The sequence below is a fragment of the Moschus berezovskii genome, chromosome 2 (assembly GCF_049115385.1).
Source record: "Moschus berezovskii isolate FMDL1 chromosome 2, NW_MosBer_1.0, whole genome shotgun sequence".
Lineage (NCBI taxonomy): Eukaryota > Metazoa > Chordata > Mammalia > Artiodactyla > Moschidae > Moschus > Moschus berezovskii.
In genome coordinates, this window is record NC_142461.1 from 35345373 (window position 1) to 35372444 (window position 27072).

Sequence of the window (27072 nt, forward strand, 5' to 3'; positions counted from 1 at the left end):
ATAGATTCAATATAAAGAATTTTCATTATTTATAATACATATTCTTATAGACTTATAGAGAGTAAAAATTAGAATGATAAACAAGCAGATTCTCACATTCTAGTGTCAAATACATTGTGGAATCTTTATGAGGGGTAGAGTAGTAACTGAGAGATAACCTTTGCTTTGGTTATTTCATAGGGAGAAGGGTAATAAAGTTCTCCTATTCCAGTAAATACTTAGAGAAGATTTCTTTTCAATCTAAAATTGAAGAACTAACAAATCACCAAAATATGAATTTAAGACAAGCTGGAGAAGTTAACTGATAAAGTTCATTGAAAGAAGTCCAAAGATCATAGTTTATGCTAAGTCAGTTTAAAACTAGGGCTTCCCAGGTGGCACTAGTGGTAAAGACTCCACCTGCCAATGCAAGAGACTTAAGAGACATGGGTTCGATTCCTGGGTCAGGAAGATTCCCTGGGTGAGGGCATGGCAACCTACTCCAGTATCCTTTCCTAGAGAATCCCATGGACAGAGGAGCCTGGCAGGCTGTGGTCCATAGGGTCTCAAAGCGGCCAACATGAATGAAGTGATTTAGCAGCACACACAGTTTAAAACTAGCTCCTGAGAGTATATTCAGATCTGTTTTGGGCCCCGAGTCACCTTTATTTCTGTCTCTCTTTCTTCTTGCTTATAAATAACCTTTTTAAAATGCCAATTCTTCTGTTTTACAAAATTAATTTGCTGGATGTCTATTAAATGTATATGTCATTGGAAAAATATGAAATTTATTACTATTCTGTTTTCTGAATTTACTTAGTTCTCATCTTTGTAATGTTTTGATGTTTCCTATGACTTAAATGTTACTCTCAATTTGACTTAATTGCATCCCTTAGCGGAGAAGGCAATGGCAAGCCACTCCAGTACTCTTGCCTAGAAAATCCCATGGATGGAGGAGCCTGGTAGGCTGCAGTCCGCGGGATCACTAAGGGTCAGACACGACTGAGCGACTTCACTTTCACTTTTCACTTTCACACATTGGAGAAGGAAATGGCAACCCACTCCAGTGTTCTTGCCTGGAGAATCCCAGGGACGGGGGAGCCTGGTGGGCTTCCATCTATGGGGTCACACAGAGTCGGACACGACTGAAGTGACTTAGCAGCAGCAGCAGCATCTGCAGCGTCCCTTAGAAAAGAGGGATACATTAAAAAAAATTTTTTTATTCTAAAATAAGAACATTAGATTTTTATTAGAAATTGATATTTTTTTTCTTTATTTGGATTCTATCCTAGCGGTAATACACAGTTGACCCTTGAAGAACACAGGGTTTGGGGCAATGGCCTTAATGCAGTGGAAACTTTGCCTATGACTTTCAGATGACCCTCCTTACACACAGTTGTCCATATCCATCATTCTTCATCCATAGATTCAACTAACCATGGATCATGCAGTACTATAGTATTTACTATTGGAAAAAATCCTCCTGTAAGTGGACCTGCACAGTTCAAACCCATGTTGTTCAAGGGTCAACTGTATGACAACCCAATTGCATAGTAGATTTTTTATGATGCCTTTTGAAATGAGAAATATCATCATTCCTCACTTACTATAAATTTATTTTTATCACTTTCCTCAGTTAAATACTCTTCTTTGATTTTATCAAGCTCTGTAGGCCAATGATCCTTGAACTTGCTGTGTATTTGTTTCATCCTCTCTTTTCTTATCCAGTTTGGATTCCATGACTCTGTTGTCTTAAACTAGTAAAATGCCTCCCTCTAATGAAGCCCACTGAACCTCTTTTCCATATCTACATAGCTGCTAGTGGTTTTAGAGAAAATCCCACAGCCTTATAAATTGGCATCGCTGTAAATAAATGAGTACCTGATCTCAAACACCGATTGTCCCGTCCCTCCTATATAGCGGTCTTCCTTTTATCCATCCCTGAACAATCTTCTCTCATATTCAACACGTAGGGCCATTTCACACTTTCTCTACTCTCCCAGAATTTGGAATCTCACACCCTGGTGATATTACATCTAGATTCTTAAGAAGTGAAAACAGTTGACATGATTTCAGCTATCACCAATCCTGTAAGATATGTGCACCCACATGAATGCTCTCTTCTTTCATGGATGAAAGCAGCATCTTTCTTTCTAATTAATGCTTCTTCTTGTTCCCTGGAATTCTCCTATCCCAGCCCCACAAATAACTTGCACTATTGTTTTCCCCCTTTCTCACATATATTTTTAATATGTCCCTTCTATTGGCATTTTTCTTTTGGCATTCAATGTGATAAATTGTCATCATTAAAAAAAAAAAAATCTAACCTCAAACCCAGGTCTTTTTCCAGCTCCTACTTTCTCCTTCTCTTCAAAGATGTAATTGTTGAAAGAATTCTCTGTGATTGCTTTCTATCATTTTTTTTTCTTTCTACTCATTCTCTAGCCTACACAGCCTGGCTTTTGTCCTCATGTTCTACTGAAATTATTCTTTATAGTGCAAAGTCCAGAGGACTCTCAGACCATTTTACACAACTGGAGCATATTTTCACTGCTGCTGCTGCTAAGTCGCACAGTCATGTCCGACTCTGTGCAACCCCATAGACGGCAGCCCACCAGGCTCCCCCTTCCCTGGGATTCTCCAAGCAAGAACACTGGAGTGGGGTGCCATCGCCCTCTCCACTACTGAATAGTTAATACCCTTAGAAACACTCTTTCCTCTGTTTCAGTGACACTGATCTCTCTTGCATTTCTTCCAGCTTCTCTGACTGTCCCTTCTCAATCTTCTTAATTGATTCCACCTAACAGTTATGCAAATGGTTCTACAGTCCTAATGGAGGCCTCAAATCATATGCCTAATTATTTTAATATTATAAATCAGGCTTAAATTAAAGACTATTGTGTTCTAACCTCCTAATCTGGAAGACTGAGTTCAAATAATATAGAATTCTCAGATTCCTCAGAGTTCCACACCAAAACTGGAAGGCATGAGCAGAATAAAACCCCCTGGTGTGCAGTCAGTCCCCTCTTAAACCCACTTCTGATTCTGTCCAGCACCAAAGAGGGGCCTTATGCGTGTATATGTGGACACTTTGGTCTGCACATCCAAATTCTTGTCCCAGCCCACTCACAGCACATAAAGAGTAGTGTACTGACCATTCTTCAGGCCTTAGAGTGTACCTGCCAGCAACAAAGTTGGTACTCAGGGAATGGACACTGTGAAGAGGACTCTGCAACTCTCAGTGCAAGTTCTGGGCCATTTGGATAAAGCATCCTGTCATGCTGGGCACCCAGAGTATAGTCTAGGGTGTAAGCTGCAGATTGGCACTTTCCCTTGGCCCTACACATTCCTTATTCCTTCATAATGAGCGAGACCCAGGGCTCTCTAAGCATGGGACTCTAATCTCACTTGCCCTAGTCTATGGGCAGGTATAAAACTCTTGATGTTCTTCCAGGTTCCATTTTTGACCTTCTCTTTTTCACATTTTACCAATGCCTTTGTGATATCATCTATTCCCATGGCTTCAGAAGCTAATTTCTATTAACTGATGATTCTTATATCTGTATCTCAAGCCCAAATCTCTCTCCTGAATTTGAGACTGTATCTCAGTACTTATTAGACATGAGTATGACTCATAGTCTTCCCCAACCTGAATTCACCATCTTTTCTATCCCATTGACATCCACTAAGTTTCCCAGGCCAGAAACCTGGTCTTAATACTTAACCTCTTTCTTTTTCTCATTCTGTGTCTAGATAATCAACAAGTTCTAGCAACATTTTCTAAAATTTTCTCCATTCCATCTAGTTTTCTCCATTTCCACTGCTACTGTACTAGTTGAAGCCACCCATGATCTCTGTATCCCTGTAGCAACAACTTCCTAAATCATCTTGCTAAATAATTATCTAGTCAGTCACTTTCTTGTTTAACCCTTTCAGTTCTTACCTCTCTCAGGGTAGATTTCAAATTCCTTAGCTCTTGAATAAGCCCTATATTATCAGATAACAACTTTCTCATCTGTTTCCAGTCTCGGCCGTATGCAAAGTGTTAGTAATCCCTAGGATGAGTCATGCCCTCCTGCCTCTGAGCCTTCCTACCAGCTTCCCCAACCCTTACCCTTCCTTTACTTGGCTAATATTTGTCATCACCATTCTGTGATGTCAGTTTCTTCAGGAAGCTTTCTTTTATTAATACTGTGAGTTTTGTATTCCTTAGTTGACCCCATACCACATATCACACTGTATTATAAATAATCCCTAAATTGTTGTCACACCCTCTAAACAGTGCTTCCCTGGTGGCTCAGTCAGTAAAGAATCTGCCTGCAATGTGGGAGACCTGGGTTTGATCCCTGAGCTGGGAAGATCCCCTTGAGAAGGGAAAGGTAACCCACTCCAGTATTCTTACCTAGAGAATCCCCATGGACAGAGGAGACTGGTGGGCTACAGTCCATGGGGTCGCAAAGAGCTGGACACGACTTAGTGACTAAGCACAGCACAGCTTAACTTTTAAACTCTTGTCACTGCAATATCTTAATTGTATGCTATGAAATAATTACTCATTTTTTTTCAATTTTCATTACTCTGATCATTACCTTCCTCTCATCCAGAAGACCTTCCTTCAAGCCAGAAATAATACTAGCCACATGAAAGTATTTTTCTAGAATACAATTCTATGGATCAGTGTACATGTTAGTCAAAGTAAGCATTAGTAGGAGAACACGTTGATTTAATGGCATAATTTTTAAAAGATAAAATACTCTGTCCAAAGCTGGCAATATTTGAAGGAGAAAAACCTAAACTGCTATTTTACGTACCAACTCTTTAATTGGTTAATAATATTATATTATGTTGATATACAATATTGAAGTAAAATTAGTTGAAGTAAGTGTTAAAAAGTAAAACTACAAATCTCTCTCAGTCAAGAAAATATATAGAAAACTAACAGTGGGTGTTCATATAGTAATAGCATATGTGTCTAAATAAGAAAGGGGTGATGCAAAAATGAATGATTATCCATTTCAAGAAGCAAAACAATGAAACAGTCATTTTCAAGTTTATAATAAGTAAGTACTTTGGAAAATACCCTGTTTTTATATAGCCCTAAATTTCATTCAGTTTATCAATTAAACTGTTAAAAGTATTTTAATTGTGGCATTTAAAAATTTTCCAGAATGACATTTGGTCTATAATCTTTCTCTAACATAGTAGCTAAATCAACCAAATTAACCATACACGATAGATAACACAGGTGTTATAACCATATCACTCTCATTTTTATGATCTTTGAGGCTTGGTCACTGATGTTTAAAATATGCAAAAACAAGTAAATCTCTGACTATTTTTACATGGTATTTCTTCTTTCTTCTACAGTTTCTGAGCTCTAGACAAGTGGAAACTTTGATAGAGAATGAAAATAACACACACTCAGTCATACCTTTCAGGCGAGATGCATTTTCATGATGGCATTAGAACAAGTGCAAATGGCTTGTGAGATTTTTATTACTAATTCTCCCTGTAGGTTAAGAGTATTGGTGAGTCTCAGCAGAATTAAAGAGCCTAAATACTTGATCTAAAGAATAAGATATACCATATTATGGAAAATGAAAGTGATTAACTTTGTACGTATATATCCTTAGTCAAGCTATTCACTGTGTTGTTTTGGTTTTTTTTTCCTTCCTTTTTTCCTTTTCTCCCCTTCTTCCATTCAGGAGAAAAGATCATGCGATTCAGCTACCCAGACATTCACTTTGATATGAACTTAACATATGAGAAGGAGGCTGAGCTGATGCAGTCTCATATGATGGACCAAGCCATCAACAATGCAATCACCTACCTTGGAGCTGAGGCCCTTCACCCTCTGATGCAGCACCCGCCAAGCACAATCGCTGAGGTGGCCCCAGTTATAAGCTCAGCTTATTCTCAGGTCTATCATCCAAATAGGATAGAAAGACCCATTAGCAGGGAAACCTCCGATAGTCATGAAAACAACATGGATGGCCCTATCTCTCTCATCAGACCAAAGAGTCGACCCCAGGAAAGAGAGGCCTCTCCCAGCAATAGCTGCCTAGATTCTACTGACTCAGAAAGCAGCCATGATGACCACCAGTCTTACCAAGGAAACCCTGCCTTAAACCCCAAGAGGAAGCAAAGCCCAGCTTACATGAAGGAGGATGTCAAGGCTTTGGATACCACCAAGGCTCCTAAGGGCTCACTGAAGGACATCTACAAGGTCTTCAATGGAGAAGGTGAACAGATTAGAGCCTTCAAGTGTGAGCACTGCCGAGTCCTTTTCCTAGACCATGTCATGTACACCATTCACATGGGTTGCCATGGCTATCGGGACCCACTGGAATGCAACATCTGTGGCTACAGAAGCCAGGACCGTTATGAGTTTTCATCACACATTGTTCGAGGGGAGCACACATTCCACTAGGCCTTTTCATTCCAAAGGGGACCCCTATGAAGTAACGAACTGCACATGAAGAAATACTGCACTTACAATCCCACCTTCCTCAGATGTTGACATACCTTTTTTAAAAAAAAAAATATTGTTACTGTCGTTAATTCTTATTTTGTGGATGCAGTGTCATTTGCTCTGCCTGATTACAATAAGGAAGAAATGGGAAAGAAGAGACAGGGGACATTGTTTCTTGACAGCTTGACTTGTTTATTGTGTGGGAATTTAAGAGCAGTTCACTTCTGCCATGCATAGATATAAGGTATACCATGCTTTGAGAAAAAAAAAAATCACTTGATTCATAAAGATTCATCTAAGGATTCTAATTTGCCACTGATGTTCAGGATTGTGCGAAGGCAGGAAAGATTAGCATTTTCTGGGTTGGACTTTCACAGTTTTAAATGGGATAAATAATTTTATTGGTCAAAGAAGAATTTGTTTCAAAATGTAAATTGTTTTCCTTTTCCTCTAGAGATCATGGAACACACACACATTATTTTCCATGATAACTCCTTGGATGAGTAGTTGTTGTGGGTTCTATGTTTACTTCCCCTGTGGAATTTATAATATGGTATGTTGTACCCTGTACCAGATAGCAAAACTTATAAACTACAGGTAGTTAAGGACAGCTTCAATACATCTGAGGTCCTATGATCTTATTTTTCTAAACTTAAGCACTGTTTTTCCATAGTTTTGATGACTTGCATTTTATAGACACCCTGGCAGCCTTACTTTGAACACCTTTAACAAATAGTGTTTTTATCTAGTTTTCAGAATAACATATGGTCTAAGAATGGCTAAGAGGCATTCAGTAGTTTTCAGAAGGGACCTCTACTTTTCTTAAATTTGTTTGGGAAGTTTTCTTTTACAGCTGTAATGTGATGGCAGCATAGTATACGTATTCCTTTCTAAAAAGTATGCTTACGATTGTCACTTTATCAGCATTTTATCAGTGTTAACCAGTCAGCAGAAAAATATCCATATAATTAGGCTAACAGTAGGGGGGATAAAACCCACTCAGAAATCCCTTTTCTGGTATTTCTCTTTTCACTGGTTTTATTTTTCAAGCTTTGACCCCCCCCCCACCAGTGTTCTGTCCATAGTCTGTTCATCTTTTATTCTTCTGGTGGAAGGTCTTAAAAATCTTGCTGTAGGCTATGTCTTTCAAAATCTCTTCAGAGCAGTTGCTAATTTGACCCCAGTATGGTAACTTGAACCACATAAGCTTATGGAACTAGGGCTATTTACTCTGGTATTTCTTCAGTAATAATATTTACCACTTTTGGTACAAGGAAAAAGCAACTTCTTTGTAACCGGTACATTACAGATAAAACAGAAAAAAACAAAAGCTTATTTTTACCCTTCTTGGAGTCTGGAATGCAACTGAACCCCCAAGCTAAAGTGTTCATATCCACACTTTTCTGTCTCGAAAACATGAAACTATTATTATATATAAGCTCTTATGAATCTCAGTCCCTTACTAAAGAATTTTTCTTCTTTTAATTCATATATACGTCGGCATATTTCATGGACAGATTTTAATTTCATTTATATGGGTGTTCTGTTTTTTCTTTGCAGTCTAACAGCATTAGAGGGGAGGAACTGAGTGAAACTGATTAAATTCATTTGTGGGGGGCCCACTTGGGGGGAGAATTCACTGCTTGTGTTTAGAGAGGACAGGCCTGACCATGACTAGATTGTCTGATAACCATTTCTGAATGTTAATATTGCATTAAGCAGTGATAACTGCTCTAAAAAATCATTCAGTGGGCTGTTAAAACTGTGTTTCTTAGTGCAGAATGACATGAGAATTAGCAACACTAGAGAACTATTATGGATAGCAGGTCTGGCCCCAATACTGTTCATCACCCATTTTCACTTTGCCATTCACTTGTGTAAGCAACGTCTAAGCACTGACACAGCTAGAGCTAGGCAAAAAATGGTTACAACTCAACTATCTTTCACTGGCCATCTGTGGCAATTATTTTTGGAGAAATACCCAAACTATTCCTTTATATCTAAGAAAAAGCACCAAATCGGAGATGTGAAATGTTTTAAATAGAATGTTAACTGTCACTATTTTTCCTGCATGCTTGGGTTCATTACCACATTGTGAACATACAGTTCATACGTGAAGCATGTCTTTGAGACTTACCCATCTATCCCAACCACTCATATATAATTGGAATTCCATTTCAGGTAAATAATTTAAGGTTAGTGATTTTGTGTTTTACTGTAATTTAAGGAAATATTTGGATGGCAGTCAATATGTTCATAATTTTGGCTATGTGTGAATTTCTGCTGGCATCATCTATGAATTTTTTTCCTGCTTACTAATTTTTTTTTTCAGTGTATGAACAGTCATGTACCTACCTGCCCAGGGATGAAACTGAATTCAGTGGACCTGCAGAATTGTAGAATTACCCCCTGAGGACAGTACTTATGGCACTCTCCCTTTCTGATTCCATCTTTTTGAAAATCTTTTTTTCAAAAAGTTTCTACCAGTGTATTACTTGTACTTTCTTAGCTTCATAGGAGGAACAATTAGGGATAAAGATGGCTTAAGGTGTAGCAGGGGCAAATGAGGACAAGGTCAATTCCAATGTGTAGGTTAGATAGAATTTTTGTGGACACAGTGCTTTCTGGGAAACTCTGGATGGCTATATTTGCATGCTTCTTCACAAAAGGAAATATGCAAGATGGTTGCACCTAAAAATAAATATGAGGGTCAGACACCAAATAAATCAAGTTTTACATAACAGTTATATGCTCAGTTTATTTAGGTGAGATTTCACATTAGAGTATTTGAGGGGCATGAAAATGGGTTAGCCTCTGTATTTTACAGTTTGGCAAAAATGCATCATGTTGTTTTGCCCTAATTTTGCCCAGAATTTTATATCCAGCTCATGTTAAAAGATATGTGTTACCTCTCTCTAAAAGTGGTCAATCACTTTTTTAAAGCCATTCTAATCTGGCTTTTTACAATAGTGAAAGTGACCAATAAGCAAATTGGAAGAGATTTCAAGTTGTTGAAACATTCTCTTGTGAATTTTCTGGAGGGACAAAATGGGAGAATGAGAGACTAGGATTCAGATTTGGCTAAAAGTAGGGACTGTATCTTCCACATACGTACAAGCTGCTGTGTGCATACATCATAGTATACATACACATTCTTTTAAAGAAAATTCATGGAAAAAAGAAATTAATCAGGTGTGTTACAGAAACCTATAGAGAGTTAAAATTATGATTAATACCTGAGCAATTTAATAGGTTTACTTGATCAGACTGTATAGAGAAATATTAAAGTTACTAGCCTATTTTTAGGAGTAGTTACAACTATTCAGCTTAAACCTTGAGTCTTTACTATGTACTTCCAGAACAAATCAAAACAATGAATCAGAAAAAATTTTAAGCTGATTTCACATAACCTCTAAAGTGAAAGAAACACAAATTACTCTTAAATAGGAAGACTTTTCAACTTTTACTTGTTGGCAAATGGAGAAAGGCAAGAATGTTTTAGTGAGCTCGGTATTGTTTTTATTTATGGTTTTTGTGTTTCAGTCTTAGACGTCACAAGACCATGAAGTTTTTATGATATTTTATAAATGTTTGACAAAAATTACATCAGTGAAGGCATTTAGATGAAAATGATGTTTTACTTTGTTATCTTTAAATTGATTCCTTAAGGTGGATGGAAAAAGAACAGAAAAGTCTGCAAAAATACAGATTAAAAACTCTATGCTCCTGGTTTCAAGACAGAACTTAGATTATAGGAGGTATTGGCTATGTTATTTTTTAATTTTGAATTATTCATTTTACAAAAAGGGATGTTACAATTTGTGATCATCTTTCATTCTATATTATATATTATTTCAATAAATATTGCCTGTATGAAAATTATTCTAAAACAGAAAATTCCCCAGAGGCAAAAGAAAAAAAGAGGGGGGGGTGAAATTCAAGTTTATATATACAAAATCTATCTTAGAAATGTTTTTAAACCTCCAGTTTCTGCAAAATAATTAAAATATACAGTAACTGGTCTTAAGATCCTGAATTTAGTGTATCAAATACGTATAAAATTTATTTATGTTTGTGCCTTTTTAAAATGCATTGAGAGAGTGTTGGTTAGCTGTTTAGTTCTACAACACTTGTATTATGCATTTTTAAAAATCACTTAAAATTACTATATAATTCATCTTCGTGTTCTTAGGTCAAAACCATTAGAGGAATTTATACAGAGACTTTCAGCTCATCTGCTTAAAGTAAAAGAAAACTTTGAAACCAGATGTTGCTATCTTTTTAATTTGATAGTATTTCTGAATACCATTGCAAGATTATGCAGGTAGTGTATGAGGTGGAGGGAAATTGTAGCTGTGAATTGCATTATGGTATGATATGTATTTTTGCTTTGTTTTTAAGGAAGAATAAGTTCTAGTATCAAACAAGGCTTTATTAGTGGAATTTTGAATCAATAAAATACAGTATTGTTTTGGAATTTCACCTATAGTCTAGTGTTCTACTAGTCTTAGAACCTCCTCTTCTAACCTGTTAATGTTTTGTAGAATGGTGTTAAAAAGCAGGTCATTAATTCTCCTTGAACAAAACAGAATTGAAGAGTCATATCATATTGCTATTCTCCAAAGCATAATCTCAAATGGTTTCCTACCACGGTTGTGTATTACTTGCAATGGATGTGTTAGAATATGACAGCTTTTAAAAAAAAAAAAAATGAGCTGCTTGTTATTCAAAGCAAATGTCATATGACCAAGAAGCTGTGATATGCTAGTGTTTCTTTTTATCATAGTGTATTGCTAGGCCAAATAATGACACCTTGAATATTTTTACATTTATTGCGAAAACCTAAAATTTTGGAATTTCCATAAGGTTTTTTATGTAACATTATATTTCTAGCTTTTTAGTTTTCTCTTGCTGTACTGTAAGTTTGTGGGTATTTTTCACACACACTGTTTGAAAATAAGTTCCTAATTCTGTTTATGGGGTTTTTCTCCCATAACATTGCATTTGTATATTTTCTGTATAAATTTATTGTGAATTAACCTTTATCCCATACAGAGTGGTACGTGAATGACTAGTTTTCTAAGATGTCCTTTTTATTGTGAATAAAGTATAAAATTTAGAGGCCCTCTGCTAAGCCACATAAAGTACAGCATAAAACTTCTTATAGGTTTAGATAAGCCAGTTTGCAGTTAATCTGGCCCTTTAAATTACCTCAAGTGACACACAGTAAGAAAAGCTTCTTCAATGGGTGGAGGTCACTGATTCCCCAACTATGCACTTACCAGGATTCTACTTAATTTACTGGAAATTGATTTTTTTTTTTTTTAATGAATACACTGTAACAAGGGAGAGACTCTGGGTTTTGTTTTTTGTTATTCTTTTCTGTGTGTGTGTGTGTGTTTTGTTTTTTTTTTAAGTAGTTCAGTTTCTGAAACTGTGATAAAACATTTTGACTTGTCAAGTATACTCGGATATTGAACATAAATCACGTCCCCTTGTGTGTATCAAAGTTCTTTGTGATCTCTTAAATTTTGCCTGCTTTCACCACCTCCTTTCTTTTTTCTGTCCATGTTCCCTCCATCGTTGTCTCTGCCTCTCTTTCCCCCTACTAGTTTGAGGATTAGGTCGAGTTTTTATTTCCAGTTCATAGGTCTCTTAAGTCTTAATTTTTTGTGTATGATTTTTGTTGGCTGTATAATCTGCTGACATATTTTTATATTCAAGTTAGTTTTCTATTTTTTTAAAAAAGTAGTTCAATTAAAACGAGTAAGGTATATATAACCCTTGTGTTACTTTCACTTTCAAATATTGGGTATCTAAAATATGACTTCAGAGATTATGTAATCATAAGAACATGATATGTTTCCTTCCTTTCTTGCTGGATTTTATGCTCTGATTTGTTGTTCTCCTAAAATGTGTGTTATGAGAGATTAAACAATTTTTTTGCAAGAATTAACAGAGATGTTAAAAATCTAAAGCAAAAAGTCTTAACTCTCTCCCAGCTGGGAGAAAATGCTTTAACATTACGATAATAATATTCCAGGTTTGGAGTGGGCTCTCCAGGCTCCCCATTTGCTCCTAATAGTTGAACCTTTTAGACCATGTGTTATTCACAATCCCAGAGCGATTGCTTCTGCTACTTAGTTTAAAAGATGTTTTTCTTTACTTTCTGTACAAGTGCAATACTTTCCTTGAAGTCTTAAAAACGATGGTTATTTTTCTTATTCTTTCATTAAAGACAAAAAGAAAATTGAAAATTATGGTATGTTAAAGGACACAACAAGCAAAAAGAAAAACACATCACAGTCAAAAGATTAGAGAAAATGGAAACCACTGATCTAATCTCATGGTATCTTTAGACTAAATTTTTGTTGAAATTAGTAATCTTTTGCCCAAGAAATGTATCCTGAAGTTGAAATTCTTAGCGACTGAATTTTTTTTCTTAGACCTTTGTCCAGTGTTTTAAATTAAGAACCTAATATTTTTTTCTATTTCTCTTTTCTCCTTTGGAAACGAACTTTAAAATAAAAAGTAAAGCACTTAGCTCAATTTTAAACACTTATCACCTATTGGAGAAAATTTTTAAGAAATATTTGGAGCACTCCTGTTTTCATACAACTTAAGTAAGAGATATTTTTCATATCCTACATATTTATATGTAGTATTCTGATTTTCTTTTTTTATATCTGTGTCCCTGTAGTAAAACTGCTGTAATGTAAATACATATTTTGATTAAAAATATAACATTTCTTTGGCATTTTTTTAAAAGGCAGTTACTGCATTTGTACAGTATATGTCTTGGCCATTTTAGAATTTTTTTTTTTCTTTAACAATACCAAAGGTAATTAGACTACTTTAAAAACTAATTGCTTGACAGTGTCTAGGGTATTTTAAGTTTTAGAAGCAAAAAAAAGATAGGTCAAACCAGTAAACCTCATTTTTTTTCAAACTAATAATTTGGGAAAATAAAAACTGTTTAAAAAATATATATATATATATAAATATATATGTAAAATTAAAATTCCAGACCTTGTATGTCAGGTTTGCTCAGTGTAATGCAGTTTTTTTAAGGCTCAAATACCATACCTCAGAAAATGAGGTTTACTACAGAAATACTGAAACAGTCTTTGCAGTTGTGTGACAAGTCACCCTGCTATATACCAATTTGGAGACCTCCGCTAACAGTTCTATCACTGCAGACTCAAATGTGGGACTTGTATTTCATTTGTTTTTAATGCACACACATACATGTTCTGTGCATGTATGTGGGTATTGTGTATACGTGTATGAGTGTTGTAATATGCATGTGTGAGTGTGTGTTTGTATGTGAGTACAACTAAAGAAGCTGCAGAAACTTTGTAATACTTTGTGAAAAGGATTATATTATAAAGGTTTGTACTGTCTGAGTGCACAGCTACTGGAATAAATTTAGGGAATCTCAGGAACAAGCATATAATTTGTCCAAGATTTATTTCTTCTCAGAAGTGTAAGTGCAGTTTTTAATTCTGTATATTATTTAATATTTTACCAATAAAATAAACTTCTGACATAAAAAGTTTGCTATAAAAATTTTCTGGTGAAAATTCTGTACACAAGCACATTGTTCAAATACAGAAAACTGTTGAATCATACAGGCTTTAGTTACCACTGCCATTGTATATATGTATCACACTACTCTGACCCAGAGATGTGGATGCATGAAATCAGAAACCTTCATCACTACTGTGTAGTCTACTAGAGCAGAGAACAGAATAACCTATGGTTTGTTAAGGATGACATCTCTTTTCTCTTCAGGCCCATTTCATATATATCTGATTTTACCCTTAAAACAAATCTTAAAAATTATGTATGTCAGAGCCTATCCCCTATTTATAGAAGAAAAAAGTAAACCCTGAGGGAAGAAAGATGTGACTTGCTCTGGAGGACAGAGTGAATTACACAAGCAGTCCAAGTAATGGTCAATCACCATATTCAAAACCAGCTTTTCTTAGGAGTTAGACCAAGAAATCAAGGATTAAGTCATAAAGATTGTTCAGTCACATTGGCAAACATGGTTGTCTGTTCTGCTTCATGTTTTACCACCATTGCATGAGTCATAATTGCTTTAGATTTTACAAATATGGTTTAACACAAGAAGTTTTTTGTTACAAATATCCCTATAATTGGAAATGTAAAAGAGCACATATGATTATATCATTTTATTGAGCTTTAGCCATCATTTGTCCCCCATGCCATGTTAAAGTCCACCATCACATTTGAGAATTTTTCTTCATAAGTATTAGAATTTTATGGATATTTATCACATTCCCCAAAACTTTCACTTTCATATGCCACAGAGATAGAAAACTACAAATGAAATATTGTTTCATTGGCCAACATTTCATCCAAAATACTAATTTTTAGGAAAATAAAAAAAGATGAACTTAATTACTCCCAGTGTTAACTTTATGAAGTATTCCTTCAAGATCTGCCAGAAATGTTAAATTCTCCTATAGTATTGACAAAAGCAAAATGAAAAAGATTTTTAAAGCCTGCCATTTGTTCTTGGTTTTTCTATTTCAGTAGCATCAGAGAAAGGATAAATAATTGAAATCTTGATATGCTTGTAAGACTTTTTGTCAACATGCGCAAGCCCAAAGGTGTGAGCCACCTGGTGAAGGAGGTTCATTTTTAGCATTTTAGCAACTCTTGACTCTTGCTATTAGGTAGTACTGAGATGGATCCATGAAACATTCAGCCAAACCTCATGTTTTGTTAATAGCCCTCCTAACAGTTTCCCATGTGATTTTTTTTTTTTAACTTCTCTCTGGAGATACCAACAAAGATAACAGCTGGTAAAACTGAATTTTGCTCCCCTTCTGTGGTTTGACACAAAACTTGAGGGAAGTGCTTCCATAAACTAGCCTATCAGGCAGAGAGGAGGAATTGCCAAACAGGTATAATGTGCCCATAATTCCATATTAAAATGGAGAAAGTGAAAGGAGATCCCAGAAAATAGATACATGCTCAGTCTAAGAAAAACAGCCTTTTTCTTTTTGTCTTTACTGCTGCTCTTTCATCCCAAAATATGTCTTAGATCAGACCAACTGCTTCTAACTTGAAGTTTTGTCAGGCACAGAACAAATCCCTCAAAACAGTAAAAACATTTACTGCCCATATTGGTGTTGAGTTGTTTGTTCTAGAAGCCCTTAAAACAGCTGTATGAGCCTGATCATCTGACCTGTTGGAACATATGCAAAGCAGCAAGATTTTTAAATGTACAGGACGGACCAAAGATAGAAATGAAGTAAGGTAAGTGTGTATGTTTGGGGCTCTTCTGGGCCTTGGGTAAGCCTGTGACTAACAATAGTTATGCAGTATAGTCATGGTGCCTGAGCTAATGGAAACTGGGATCAGAATCAGGTTGTCTCCACTGGGAGGGTTTTATGAAATCCCTTGATGGGAAAGGAGGAGAATTTAACCAAGAGGGAATGGGAATAAAGCCCCTATTATGTCAATGGCCCGGCCCATGTATTGGTTCTGGTTTAGTGGATATAAAAGCTGAAGAGATGTCAACCCACACAGCTTTTGCAAATGATGGGAGAGTTTCCAATATTACCCATTCAGAAATCAGAATGGGGAGACCTGGGGCATTTGGCTGTTAGAGCAGTCAAAGTGGACATGTTTCTTGGAAGAGGAATGTCCCAGTATAGGGAGTAAGTGGCCTTTTTTTTCTGTCCTATTTTTTTCCTTCACTCCCTGTTTTTTCTCATGATGTCACATAGCTCATCTACATCTCTTTCCAGCTTCTTTCTCACCTCCCTCCTCATCTGTGTCTACACCAACCTTTTTTCTTTCCCTACTTGTCTCAAATAACCTGTGGTACCATTCGATACCTGTTCTTCATCCTGTCACAATTCTAATTAATCTGAAGTACAATCACTTTTAAATCACTTCTAATATGAGTAATTTAGTGCAAACAATATGTTTTAACTGTGCCTTTTAAAAACTACTTTAAAAATTAGCACAGTTGTAAATGGCTTTATCTAGTTTACCCTCAAAATTAACATGGAAAGTGTCATCTACCTGATATTTTATTAATAATGAAATAGGTTCAGGTTAGTTGTGATTTTGTTCATAAACATCCCCAATAAGTGAAAAAGCTAAAACTAGTCCAGCTATACTCAGTGCAGGGTTTCATTTCCAAAAGAGCTTTGTTCAACATTTGATTAATAAATCCCATTCATAAACAGGAACAATAAATTTACAGTCTGAATGTTTGTGTTCCCCCTAAAATTCATAAGTTGAAATCCAAATGCCAGTTTGATGCTCTTAGAAGGTGGGGCCTTTGGGAGCTGATTAGGTCATGAGAGTAGAGCCTCATGAAGGCCCTTAAAAAAGAGGCTTCCCAGAGCCCCTTAGTCCCTTCCACACAGCAAGAAGTCACCAGCTATGAACCAGGAAGAGAGCCTTCACCAGAATGTGAACAAACTGTTTCCTTGATCTTGGACTTCCAGAATTGTGAGAAATTTCTGTTGTGCTATAAGCTGCCCAGTCTGTGGTATTTTGTTATATCAGCCCAAAAGGACAAGGACAGAAAATATTACAAGGTAGTGATAGCAAAAAATAATGCTTCAACAGACATAACTTATAAGTAATGTTTTGCTAATTGTGATATTTAAACAGAATGATTCCAGATTAAACTCCTTGACAAAGTCAGGAAGGCTAAGAAACAGCATTAAGTAACAGGGCAAAAATAATCTGGAATTAAAATTTTTCTGCAGAAATTTTAAGGATGGATCAATTATCCTAAACATGGTCTTCTGAAGACTGCTTGCATACTTGATTTTTAGAAGTGTGGACTTTTGCTTATTTACCAAATTTCCTCAATAATTAATGGCATTCTTTGCCTGTTTCTAAATCACACTGTCCATATCCCCATACTCATTTTTTTCTCTTATTGCAGAATGTAATTTCTAGTATTTACACTTTGTTTTCCAACTCTTTTCTATCTAAAAAAAAAAACCTTGACCTAACTTGTCATGAGTAATAAGAAGATTATGGTATCTTTCAAAACTCAGTGAGTGGCCTGGACATTGTGCTTATTCTTGCCAGGTGCTAAACTCTATCCACTAAGTTATAATGTCATTAATTCTGTAGCATAAGGGAGTTTCCAAGATTCAACCCAGTTTCAACTCTAGTGATCATGAAGTGAGTGATATATTTATGATAAAATCCAACTTCATGTTGTGTACCCTCAGGATTGAGACATGTACAACCACCTGGAATTTCTTGGCTTTGACCTGACAAGTTTCCCCGTCTTCAGGGATGGTTACTGTAGTTATGCCGACCATCATGTTCTCTTGTCTTCTATGATGTAAGTAAGTAACCCAATATTTTGGCCTTCAAACAGTCTATCCTTTGTCTCCCCACCCCACCCCACCTCCTTTCTTGTTTTATTTATTTGCATCAGATTGTAACATGCATATATATTACTATCATTTGATAACACTCAAGAGAAAAAAATAATAATAACTGGGACAGTCAATGACTCAGGTTTTCCCAAACTCTTAGCCAAATTACTTTGTAGTCATCCTAACAAATGGTAGAGGTTGGCTATAACCAATGTATAACACTAGTATATTTTCCAAGTTACAAGTATAAGCCTAGAGTCTTCTGCCTTCTTCTTTAATGTTCCGATAGGTCTGATTATAGCTAAGAATGTGATCACTTGATCACATAATGAGCAGGAGAAAAATTCTGCTTCAGGCGTATGTAAAGGGACAACAGCATTTATTCACCAAGAAGAATTTGAGTACCTCTCTCAGGCCTTTGAGATATGAAGTGAGCTATTGCTTAATTCTTTTGAATTAGCACTGTGTTATTAATATATACTTTTTTAAAATTGAAATTCTAAAATGGATACATGATATTATATAATTAAACTATAGTATACTGAAAACCATTCTCTGCCTTAATTATAAAACTGTGGTTTTGGCTTTTTAAAAATTATTAAACATCCTGAGGTATCTGCCACCATATTAAATATGATATTGTTCAGCATTAGTAACATGCTACTTGGTACTACATTTTGAACTCGACTTAATTTATCCTGGTTATAGTTTCTAAACTATAGAAAACTTAACATGAAAGAGTTTGATATTGTGTGGAGATTTTGAAGCCATGCAAAAATTTGCTAACATATCATTTTATCAATGTAGATTATCTTCATGGTGTAGGTTTTTTTAAGATGAATTATGTTAGATATGCTTGGAAGAGTTATTTGAAACTCCTGTATGTGACTCAGAAAACATGGCACAATAATCCCATTTTTAAAAAATAAAAATTCCTCCCAAAATGACCAAGTTAATGGAGGGTATGTGTTTTCTTTTGTATGATCACGTGATTCATATTGTGCTTCCATGGTGGCTCAGATGTTAAAGAATCCACCTGCAATGCAGGAGACCCAGTTTCGACCCCTGGACCAGGAAGATCCCCTGGAGAAGGGGATTGGCTACACATTTCAGTATTCTTGCCTGAAGTCAGTATGCCTTGCCAGCCACATTTCCAAAATGTGTATAACCCAACTATAATTATTAGTCACCACATAGAGGTTTATAAGTAGCTTTGGGCAATGCTATTGTTCCATGGTAACCTGGCATATCTAAGCATTAGGGATGGTGATCTCTCTGCTTTTGGATAGCAAAGGTCACCTGTAATAATACACCAGTACAGGGGTAAGGTATCAACTAGTATAGTTTGTTCACTTGTTACATTTTAAGTCTGTAAACTCTGGTTTCTATTGATCTACTGTTTCTTCTTTATGTATCTGTAGGCTGAGTTATAAATAACCCTTGTATTTCTCAGAAGCAAAGACTTTTTCAACTTTTCTCATTTTTAAGTAAGAGTTACTTTCACTATTTCGAACCCATGTAAATCACAAATGCAATAGTCTAGAATGGGAAAAGAGCTTCTAAGTTTGTTTTGGTCTCTGAGATCTAAATTCATCCCATTTGCCCAGCTATTATGGCCGAACTCCATAATAAAACTAATCTGGAGAAACAAGGACAGTGACATCATTGGCCATCTGAATGACCGTAAGAATGAATGACCTATCCCACTGCATTTATCACTGTACGAAACAGTCCTGATTGATATGTAGTAACACCTAATTCATGACACAGCAAGGCCTTTTGATGTTTTACTACAAGTAAAGTTAGGCTACATATGGGTCTAAGTCCTTGATCATTTTATTAATATTAAACATGGAATATTTAGAAGATATAGTTATGGAATCATGTACACCTTTCAAAACCTAGATTTAAACCTGATTCTGTCAAGGTGAAGGAAGTAAATTATTATCATTTGAAGATGTAAGGTTTTTTTGTTTGTTTTTCTTTTGAGAACCCTGAAGAGATTACTTGGTAAATACTTCTAGAAGAACAAAAACAAGTATGAAATAACATATTTTCATGTGAGCAACATATTTTCATTCTACGATTCTGACTCAGTGAATGTTGCTTATTCTGGTATTCTTGGCAATACCACTTGTGTCCTTGGGGAAATTTAAGCAAATGTCTACAGAATTAGCCTTTAGGATGAAGCTTTAGGAAGACAGAATGTGTAGATGCTTTTTTTTTATTAATTTATTTTTTATTGAAGAATAATTGCTTTACAGAATTTTGCTGTTTTCTGTGTCCAACATTAGAATCTACTTGGAAAGTCTGAGGAGACTATAAGCTCTATCCCTTTTTATTGCATCTTTTATTTTGTGCATGTTTGGTTCCTGTTACAGTATTCACTAGTAAGATCAACTAAAATTTAAGGGATTAGAATGCCTACTGCAGGCAAGCCACTTTGCTAAGTACTATAGGGAGTTTCCTGGTGGCTCAGGGGTAAAGAATCCTCCTGCAAGGCAGGAGCCGCAAGAGATGCAGGTTCGATTCCTGGGTCAGGAAAATCTCCTAGAGGAGGGCATGGCAACCCACTCCAGTATTCTTGCTTGAAGAATCCCAATGGACAGCAGAGCCTGGCAGGCTGCAGTCCATAGAGTCAGACATGACTGAAGCAACTTAGCACGCATAGGAATTTCATTCTTTTATTCAATACTGCCAATATATCAGATTGTGTGCTTAAGGCATAATATTGAATATGACACACACTATGTACTCAAAGAAATTATCATACAGGGAAGAAGAAAACAGTTAGGAATAAAATATGATGTGTGTTAGTCGCTCAGTCATGCCTAGTTATGGATTTTTTGTGACCCCATGGACTGCAGCCCACCAGGCTTCTCTGTCCGTAGAATTCTCCAGGCAAGAATATTGGTGGGTTGCCACTCCCTTCTCCAGGGGATCTTCCCAACCGAGGGATGGAACTCAGGTCTCCTGCATTGTAGGTAGCTTTTTTTTTTTTTTTACTGACTGAGCCACCAGGGATAGTTATTACTATAAATGTAAAAGTAAAATGCTGTGGAAATAAGTAGAAGGGAAACCTAGTTTAGCACTGGAGTGGGAAAATAAATAAAAACAATCCAGTAGAAGTGACATCTGAATCCAAAAGGATAAAGAGAAGTAAATTTAATAAATGTGGGAAAGTGAGAGAGGAACAGGGACTCTATTCAGAGGGAAGACATTTACAAACTCCTGGAGAGAAGGGCGGAGAGAAACCAACAGACAGATGGACAAGAGGGAGAGGACTAAGGAGAGTCAGAGACAGAATAAAAGTGAACAGTAACCTTCAGGAGCATATTGCCTTACATTTCCAGTAAGTCATCTGATGAAAGAAAGAAAGTGAAAGTTGCTCAGTCATGTCTGACTCTTTGCAACCCCATGGACTATACAGTCCATGGAATTCTCCAGGCCAGAATACTGGAGTGGGTAGCCTTTCCCTTCTCCAGGAGATCTTCCAGACAGACCCAGAAATTGAACCAGGGTCTCCTGCAATGCAGGAGGATTCTTTACCAATTGAGCTATCAGGAAAGCCCAGTCAATCCTAAAAGAAATCAGTCCTGAATATTCACTGGAAGGACTGATGCTGAAGCTGAAACTCCAATATTTTGGCCATCTAATGCAAAGAACTGACTCATTGGAAAAGACTCTGATGCTGGGAAAGATTGAAGACAGGCAGAGAAGGGGACGACAGAGGATGAAATGGTTGGATGGCATCACCAACTCGATGGACATGAGTTTGAGTAAGTTCCGGGAGTTGTTGATGGACAGGGAAGCCTGGCATGCTGCAGTACATGGGATCACAAAGAGTTGGACACGACTGAGCAACTGAACTGAACTGAATCTTCAGGAAATTGCATGCTCTATATGGCTAGAGTATAGGATGAGAATAGGGACATAGCAAGAGATAAAACTGGAGAGGTGAGTAGAGTCATTTTTTAGGGCTTTTGTTTTTGTTTTAATTCAAGGAATTTGAATTTATACCAAGGGAAATAGGAACTAGTGAAGATTCTATCGGGGAGTGACATGGTTAGATTTGCAAAGTTGCTTGGGCTTTAATTTGAGACTAGGTTGGAGGGATGCCAGGCAGAAAGTAGACGCTGCTCTAGTAAATCCTGGAAAAATGTAATGGTGACTGATGCTAAGGGAGTGGGCCAGAAATGGACAGATGTGCTTAGACTGCAAAGATATTTAAAAACTAGAAGTGTGGGACCGGTGATTGGTTTTATGTAGGTGCTGAAGAAGAGGGTTAAATTGAGGATGATAGCCTAGTTTGAGTCAGAAAAATAAGTACCAGGTGGTGACTTCGTTGTTGTTGTTTAGTTGGTAAGTCATGTCCAACTCTTTGCGACCCCATGGACTGCAGCACACCTGGCTTCCCTGTCCTTCGCTATCTCCCAGAGTTTGCTCAAACTCCTGTTCATTGAGTGTGTGATGCTATCCAACCATCTCATCCTCTATCACCCCTTCCTTTATTGACATTAAAATCACAGTGGGGAGAAACAGATTTTAGAGGTAGAAAGATGAGGAATATATTGAACAAGCTGAGGTTGAAATACCAATGTGACATCCAAGTGGAGATGTCTAGTAGGAAATCAAAGATACTAGTTAAATATCAGGAGAGAGATCTAAGCTTAAGTTCATATAAACCCCACTTGATATTTCACACAATATAACATATAAAGTATATGTTGTGTATACTATATATATATATATACACACATATATATGTATATGAATATACATATGTATATATATATATATACATTCACGCACACACACACACTAATGCACACATGTGCATACACACACACCATATATATGGTAACTTGAAACCACAGGGTGGATGAGATCATCTAGAGAAAGTGTACAGTAGAAAAGCATCCCTGGTGGCTCAGTCAGTAAAGAACCCATCTGCAGTGCAGGAGACCTGGGTTCAATCCCTAGGTTGGGAAGATCTCCTGGAGAAGGAAAAGACAACCCCTTCCGGTTGTCATTCCAGAGGAGTTCCTGCCGGGCTCCTCTGTCCATGGGGTCACAAGAGTTTGATATGACAGCAACTAAATCACCACCACCACGACAAAGTCAAACTCAAGAGACTAAAGTGTAGGAAGAGGTTTATCAAGGAATGCATAAAACGATAGAAGGAATGAGATGTACAGAAATGACTATAAAGAAAGTCTGTGACAAAGAATCAAAATGCAGGTCCTGGGGAAATGTGTTGGGGCCAGGAATAGCCTCATAGAAAAGGTGGGATTTAAGAGAGGTTTTGAAAATTCTGTTGGGAAGTTCTCAGAAAGATAACTAAAAAGGTTGAAATTGTGCTGCAAAAAAATTCTAAGGGAGATATTCCTCAATTTTCAGTTCCTCTGAATTTGACTGTGTCTGGGAGTTTCTCCTCAGTTCAGTTCAGTTCAATCGCTCAGTCGTGTCCGACTCTCCGCAACCCCATGAATCACAGCACACTAGGCCTCCCTGTCCATCACCAACTCCCGGAGTTCACTCAAACTCATGTCCACAGAGTCGGTGATGCCATCCAGCCATTTCATTCTCGGTCGTCCCCTTCTCCTCCTGCCCCCAACCTTTCCCAGCATCAGAGTCTTTTCCAGTGAGTCAAGTCGTCGCATGAGGTGGCCAAAGTATTGCAGTTTCAGCTTTAGCATCAGTCCTTCCAATGAACACCCAGGATCGATCTCCTTTAGAATGAACTGAGGAGAAACACAGAGCAGAACCAAAGACCTCAAACAGGCACGAACACAGACACCACTTGGCCAGAGAGTGAATCCCCATATACCTCAACTGGGGTGGTATGTGGTATCCAGTCATGTGTGTCTCCTCTCATGAAGGTTTCAGCAGTTTTTTTTGTTTTTCTTTGTGATGTATGCAATAGACTACCATTTAGTTATGTTTTTTTTTAATAAATGTGGCATATATGTGTTAAATAAAAGGTGTATGTTTGCACTTACATAATACATCTACCATGTATTTTCATCTCATTTTGAGCTAGACATTTCATCTTAATTTACAGTGGCAGAAACAGGAGTCCTCACCATGAGGCTTCAGTGAATTTATTTATATGTCTTTTTTCTCCACTACCAGCTAATCACACGACTGGGAACTGGGGTTTCATCACAGTCAGATGATGATGTTCAAGGTCACACTAAGGCAGGATGTACAGTTATAGAACAACCCTGTAGCCCAACACAGCTTTTAGATGATCTCTTTTACTTAAATAGGCTTCTCTGGGACCACTTTTTAACCACATTCTATTACTGGTCTTCTGGTAACCTGCCTGCCTTGTAGTAAAATTAACTAAGTTTTCCCATTTATTATCATATAAATCTTTAGCTATGCACACATATATAAATTAACTGGATGCATAAAATATATGATGCCTGATATTATTTTTTTGCAAGCTATGTAGGAAGACACAATGTAATACAGAAAGATTTTCACATCATAAAAAATGGATACATTATTTAAAATCTGTTATACTAACAGAGAACATCTTCTATGATACCTTTTAACAGGTCTCAAAATATATTAAATGTGTGTATATTAAAAAATTAATAAAGTTAATTATGGGCATCAACATTTCACCTGAAATAGAAAGTTTATGACAGTACTTCTAGGTAAACCTAAACCCATTCACGACTTGGTGATTATGATGTATCACAGTGCTGTGCAACAGAAATGCAATATGTGCCACAAATACAAATTTCATATGTTGATATAGAATTTTTCTAGTAGCCACATTTAAAATATACAAGTGAAACTAATCTTAATAGTATTTGTTATTTATTCCAACATAACTAATATTAGCACATGAAAACTTATAAAATATTTTCCCTTCTTTATTTTTCATAGCCTTTGCAATCTAGTTTGTATTTTACATTTATAATCCATCTCAGTTTGGACTAGACATATTTCAATAGCTACATTTCCAAGGACTCAGTAGCAGATATTTGATCTATCCTAATGGGTAAACTCAACTATATAAATAATCCTGTGTTGAAATAATGAACACAGTTACCTTTTATTAAGTTATACAAAAGTCACTGTGGTGATATCCATGTTTTTCTTTTTTCATCCACAAAACAATCATATGACGTAGATGCTGTTGTCCACCTCATTTTCTAGTTGGAATGACAAGAGACTTAAAATAGTTCCTAATGAATTGCCTAAACCTATGGCATTAACAAGTGATGATCTGGGGATATAAATATGAAGATAAAATATATCAAGATAATATTTATAATTATTTTATTTTTTATGTAATTTTGTATTTTTAATTTTCATTGAAGATAGCCAATTTTATTTTAGGGGAAGGAAATTTGTGGTAACGTAATTGAAATAAACTGGTAGTTGGAAAGTGAGACACCACTGACCACACCCACCTTGCTTGTGGATTAAGAATTTATAAATAATACAGAAAAATAAAAGAGGTGATGTTACAGAGATAATGATATTGAAGACATTAACCACAGGATATACATCTTTGCTGAATAAAACTAAAAATGAGTAGCAGTGGAAAAGATAGTAGTATATTCTGGATGTGTTTTAATCAGATTATGAAAGAATTTGTGGTGAAACACAAAATATTGTTGGCCTCCCAGGGATGGCGGAGCCTGGTGGGCTGCCGTCCATGGGGTCGCACAAAGTCGGACACAACTGAAGTGACTTAGCAGCAGCAGCAGCAGCTACATTATTATTCTGAGAGTAAATCAGCTATCAAAGTGTTTAGAAAACTGGAGAATTGATTTTATGTCTGAATTTTTATAAAAAATATGAAGCTATGAGTTTGACAACTAAGAAATTTTATATTAGACATGATGTCTGAAAAACTGAGATGAGTATTGGGCATGTCTGATTTGGACAAAGTCAAAGGTGAATATAAGAGTCAGTGGTCTGGAGTTGGAGGTAGGAAAATCTTTAATGTAAAGATGTTGTGCCTTTTCTGCTTGATTGTGCAGAGCTTCTCTACTGACTACAACATTGCAATGGCACTTTCTTCACTCTGTTCATCATCCATGTTTGCCTTTTTTAATTTGTGTCAGTTCCTTCTGTAACACTACCTTTTCAGCCTGCAAATTAGATCTCTTTTTCCAAACCCTAAGATATTTTTCTCCTATCATCCAAGATACCACTTGAGATCAATCTACTCCAGAAGACTTCCCAAACCACATAGGGGTAATAACAGTATCACCCATGGAGAGAAACAATGGAATGGATAATTTATACGAATATTCTCATTCCATGGGTTAAGTAATGCCATAGGGTAAATCTATATCCTTGGGTCTGATTTGCTGTATATAATCTTTCCCACCTCAATTTCCACATTCCTCTAATTCAGACCACATACTCCACCTTATTGCTCAAGTTTGTATCATTTTTCCTTGGCATTAATCATCTGCACTTCCTCCTTGCTATTCACCTATGCATCTATAAAAGAATTGAGCAAAGAGAATATTAATATTCACAGATAGCTGGCAAGTAACAAAAATTGATCGAAGCCAGGAAATGCTTTACTTCTATTCCTGGAAGAGGTTTTAACTTACTAGGTGGTTAAAGGAGACAGAGTTGAAACAGAAAATGAGCTTTGGGGTCCATGGACCAAGGAGACCCCAAGATTTATTTGCCTTGTAATATTACTTACACTATTTAATCTTTCTGGTTCAGGTTCTTCATCTAAAGTGATGACAAGTATATGTACATGGAAGAGCTATTTATTTATTTTTCCTGGAAATATTATATGTGCCATTTATATACTAAACATGACATAAAAATAACTACAAGAGGTATGCAATAGATTAAAGGAAAATAGAAACAAAATGTTAGTAAGAGTATTTAAAAGAGATAGGTTGAAAGTGGATGTCAAGTATGGTGGAGGCAGGAAAAGGGAAATTATATATCTTACTTTGGAAGATGGATAAGTCAGGGAAGTCAGTCTATAAATTAATATGTTGACACTTGAGCTATACTGGAGGAAAGACAGGCTATGAATAGTAGGTGTTCCACCTATTTGTGAATAATCAGTCCTTCAGCAAATATTTATTATGTGGCCAGCACAAGGCGGTGAACACATCATGGTGAAAAAAAAAAGTGGTTTGTTTCTAATATATGCACGCTGCTTCTGTCCTCACAATGCATACAGTCAATGTGAAGAGAGAAAACTGTGTTAACAAAGCACCC

At 36.3% G+C, this 27072-nt stretch overlaps 1 protein-coding gene across 7 annotated transcripts in view; it reads left to right on the forward strand.

Moving 5' to 3' along the window:
- The window catches only part of IKZF2 (IKAROS family zinc finger 2), a 176810-nt gene extending 165633 nt beyond the window's left edge, over positions 1–11177 (forward strand). For all 7 annotated transcript variants that reach the window (XM_055396998.2, XM_055396996.2, XM_055396999.2 and 4 more), the window contains one exon: positions 5685–11177. In XM_055396998.2, the coding sequence (XP_055252973.1) occupies positions 5685–6409 (725 nt within the window). In that variant the 3' untranslated portion in view covers positions 6410–11177. The remainder of the gene's footprint in view (positions 1–5684) is intronic.
- The last annotated feature ends 15895 nt before the right edge of the window (positions 11178–27072 follow it).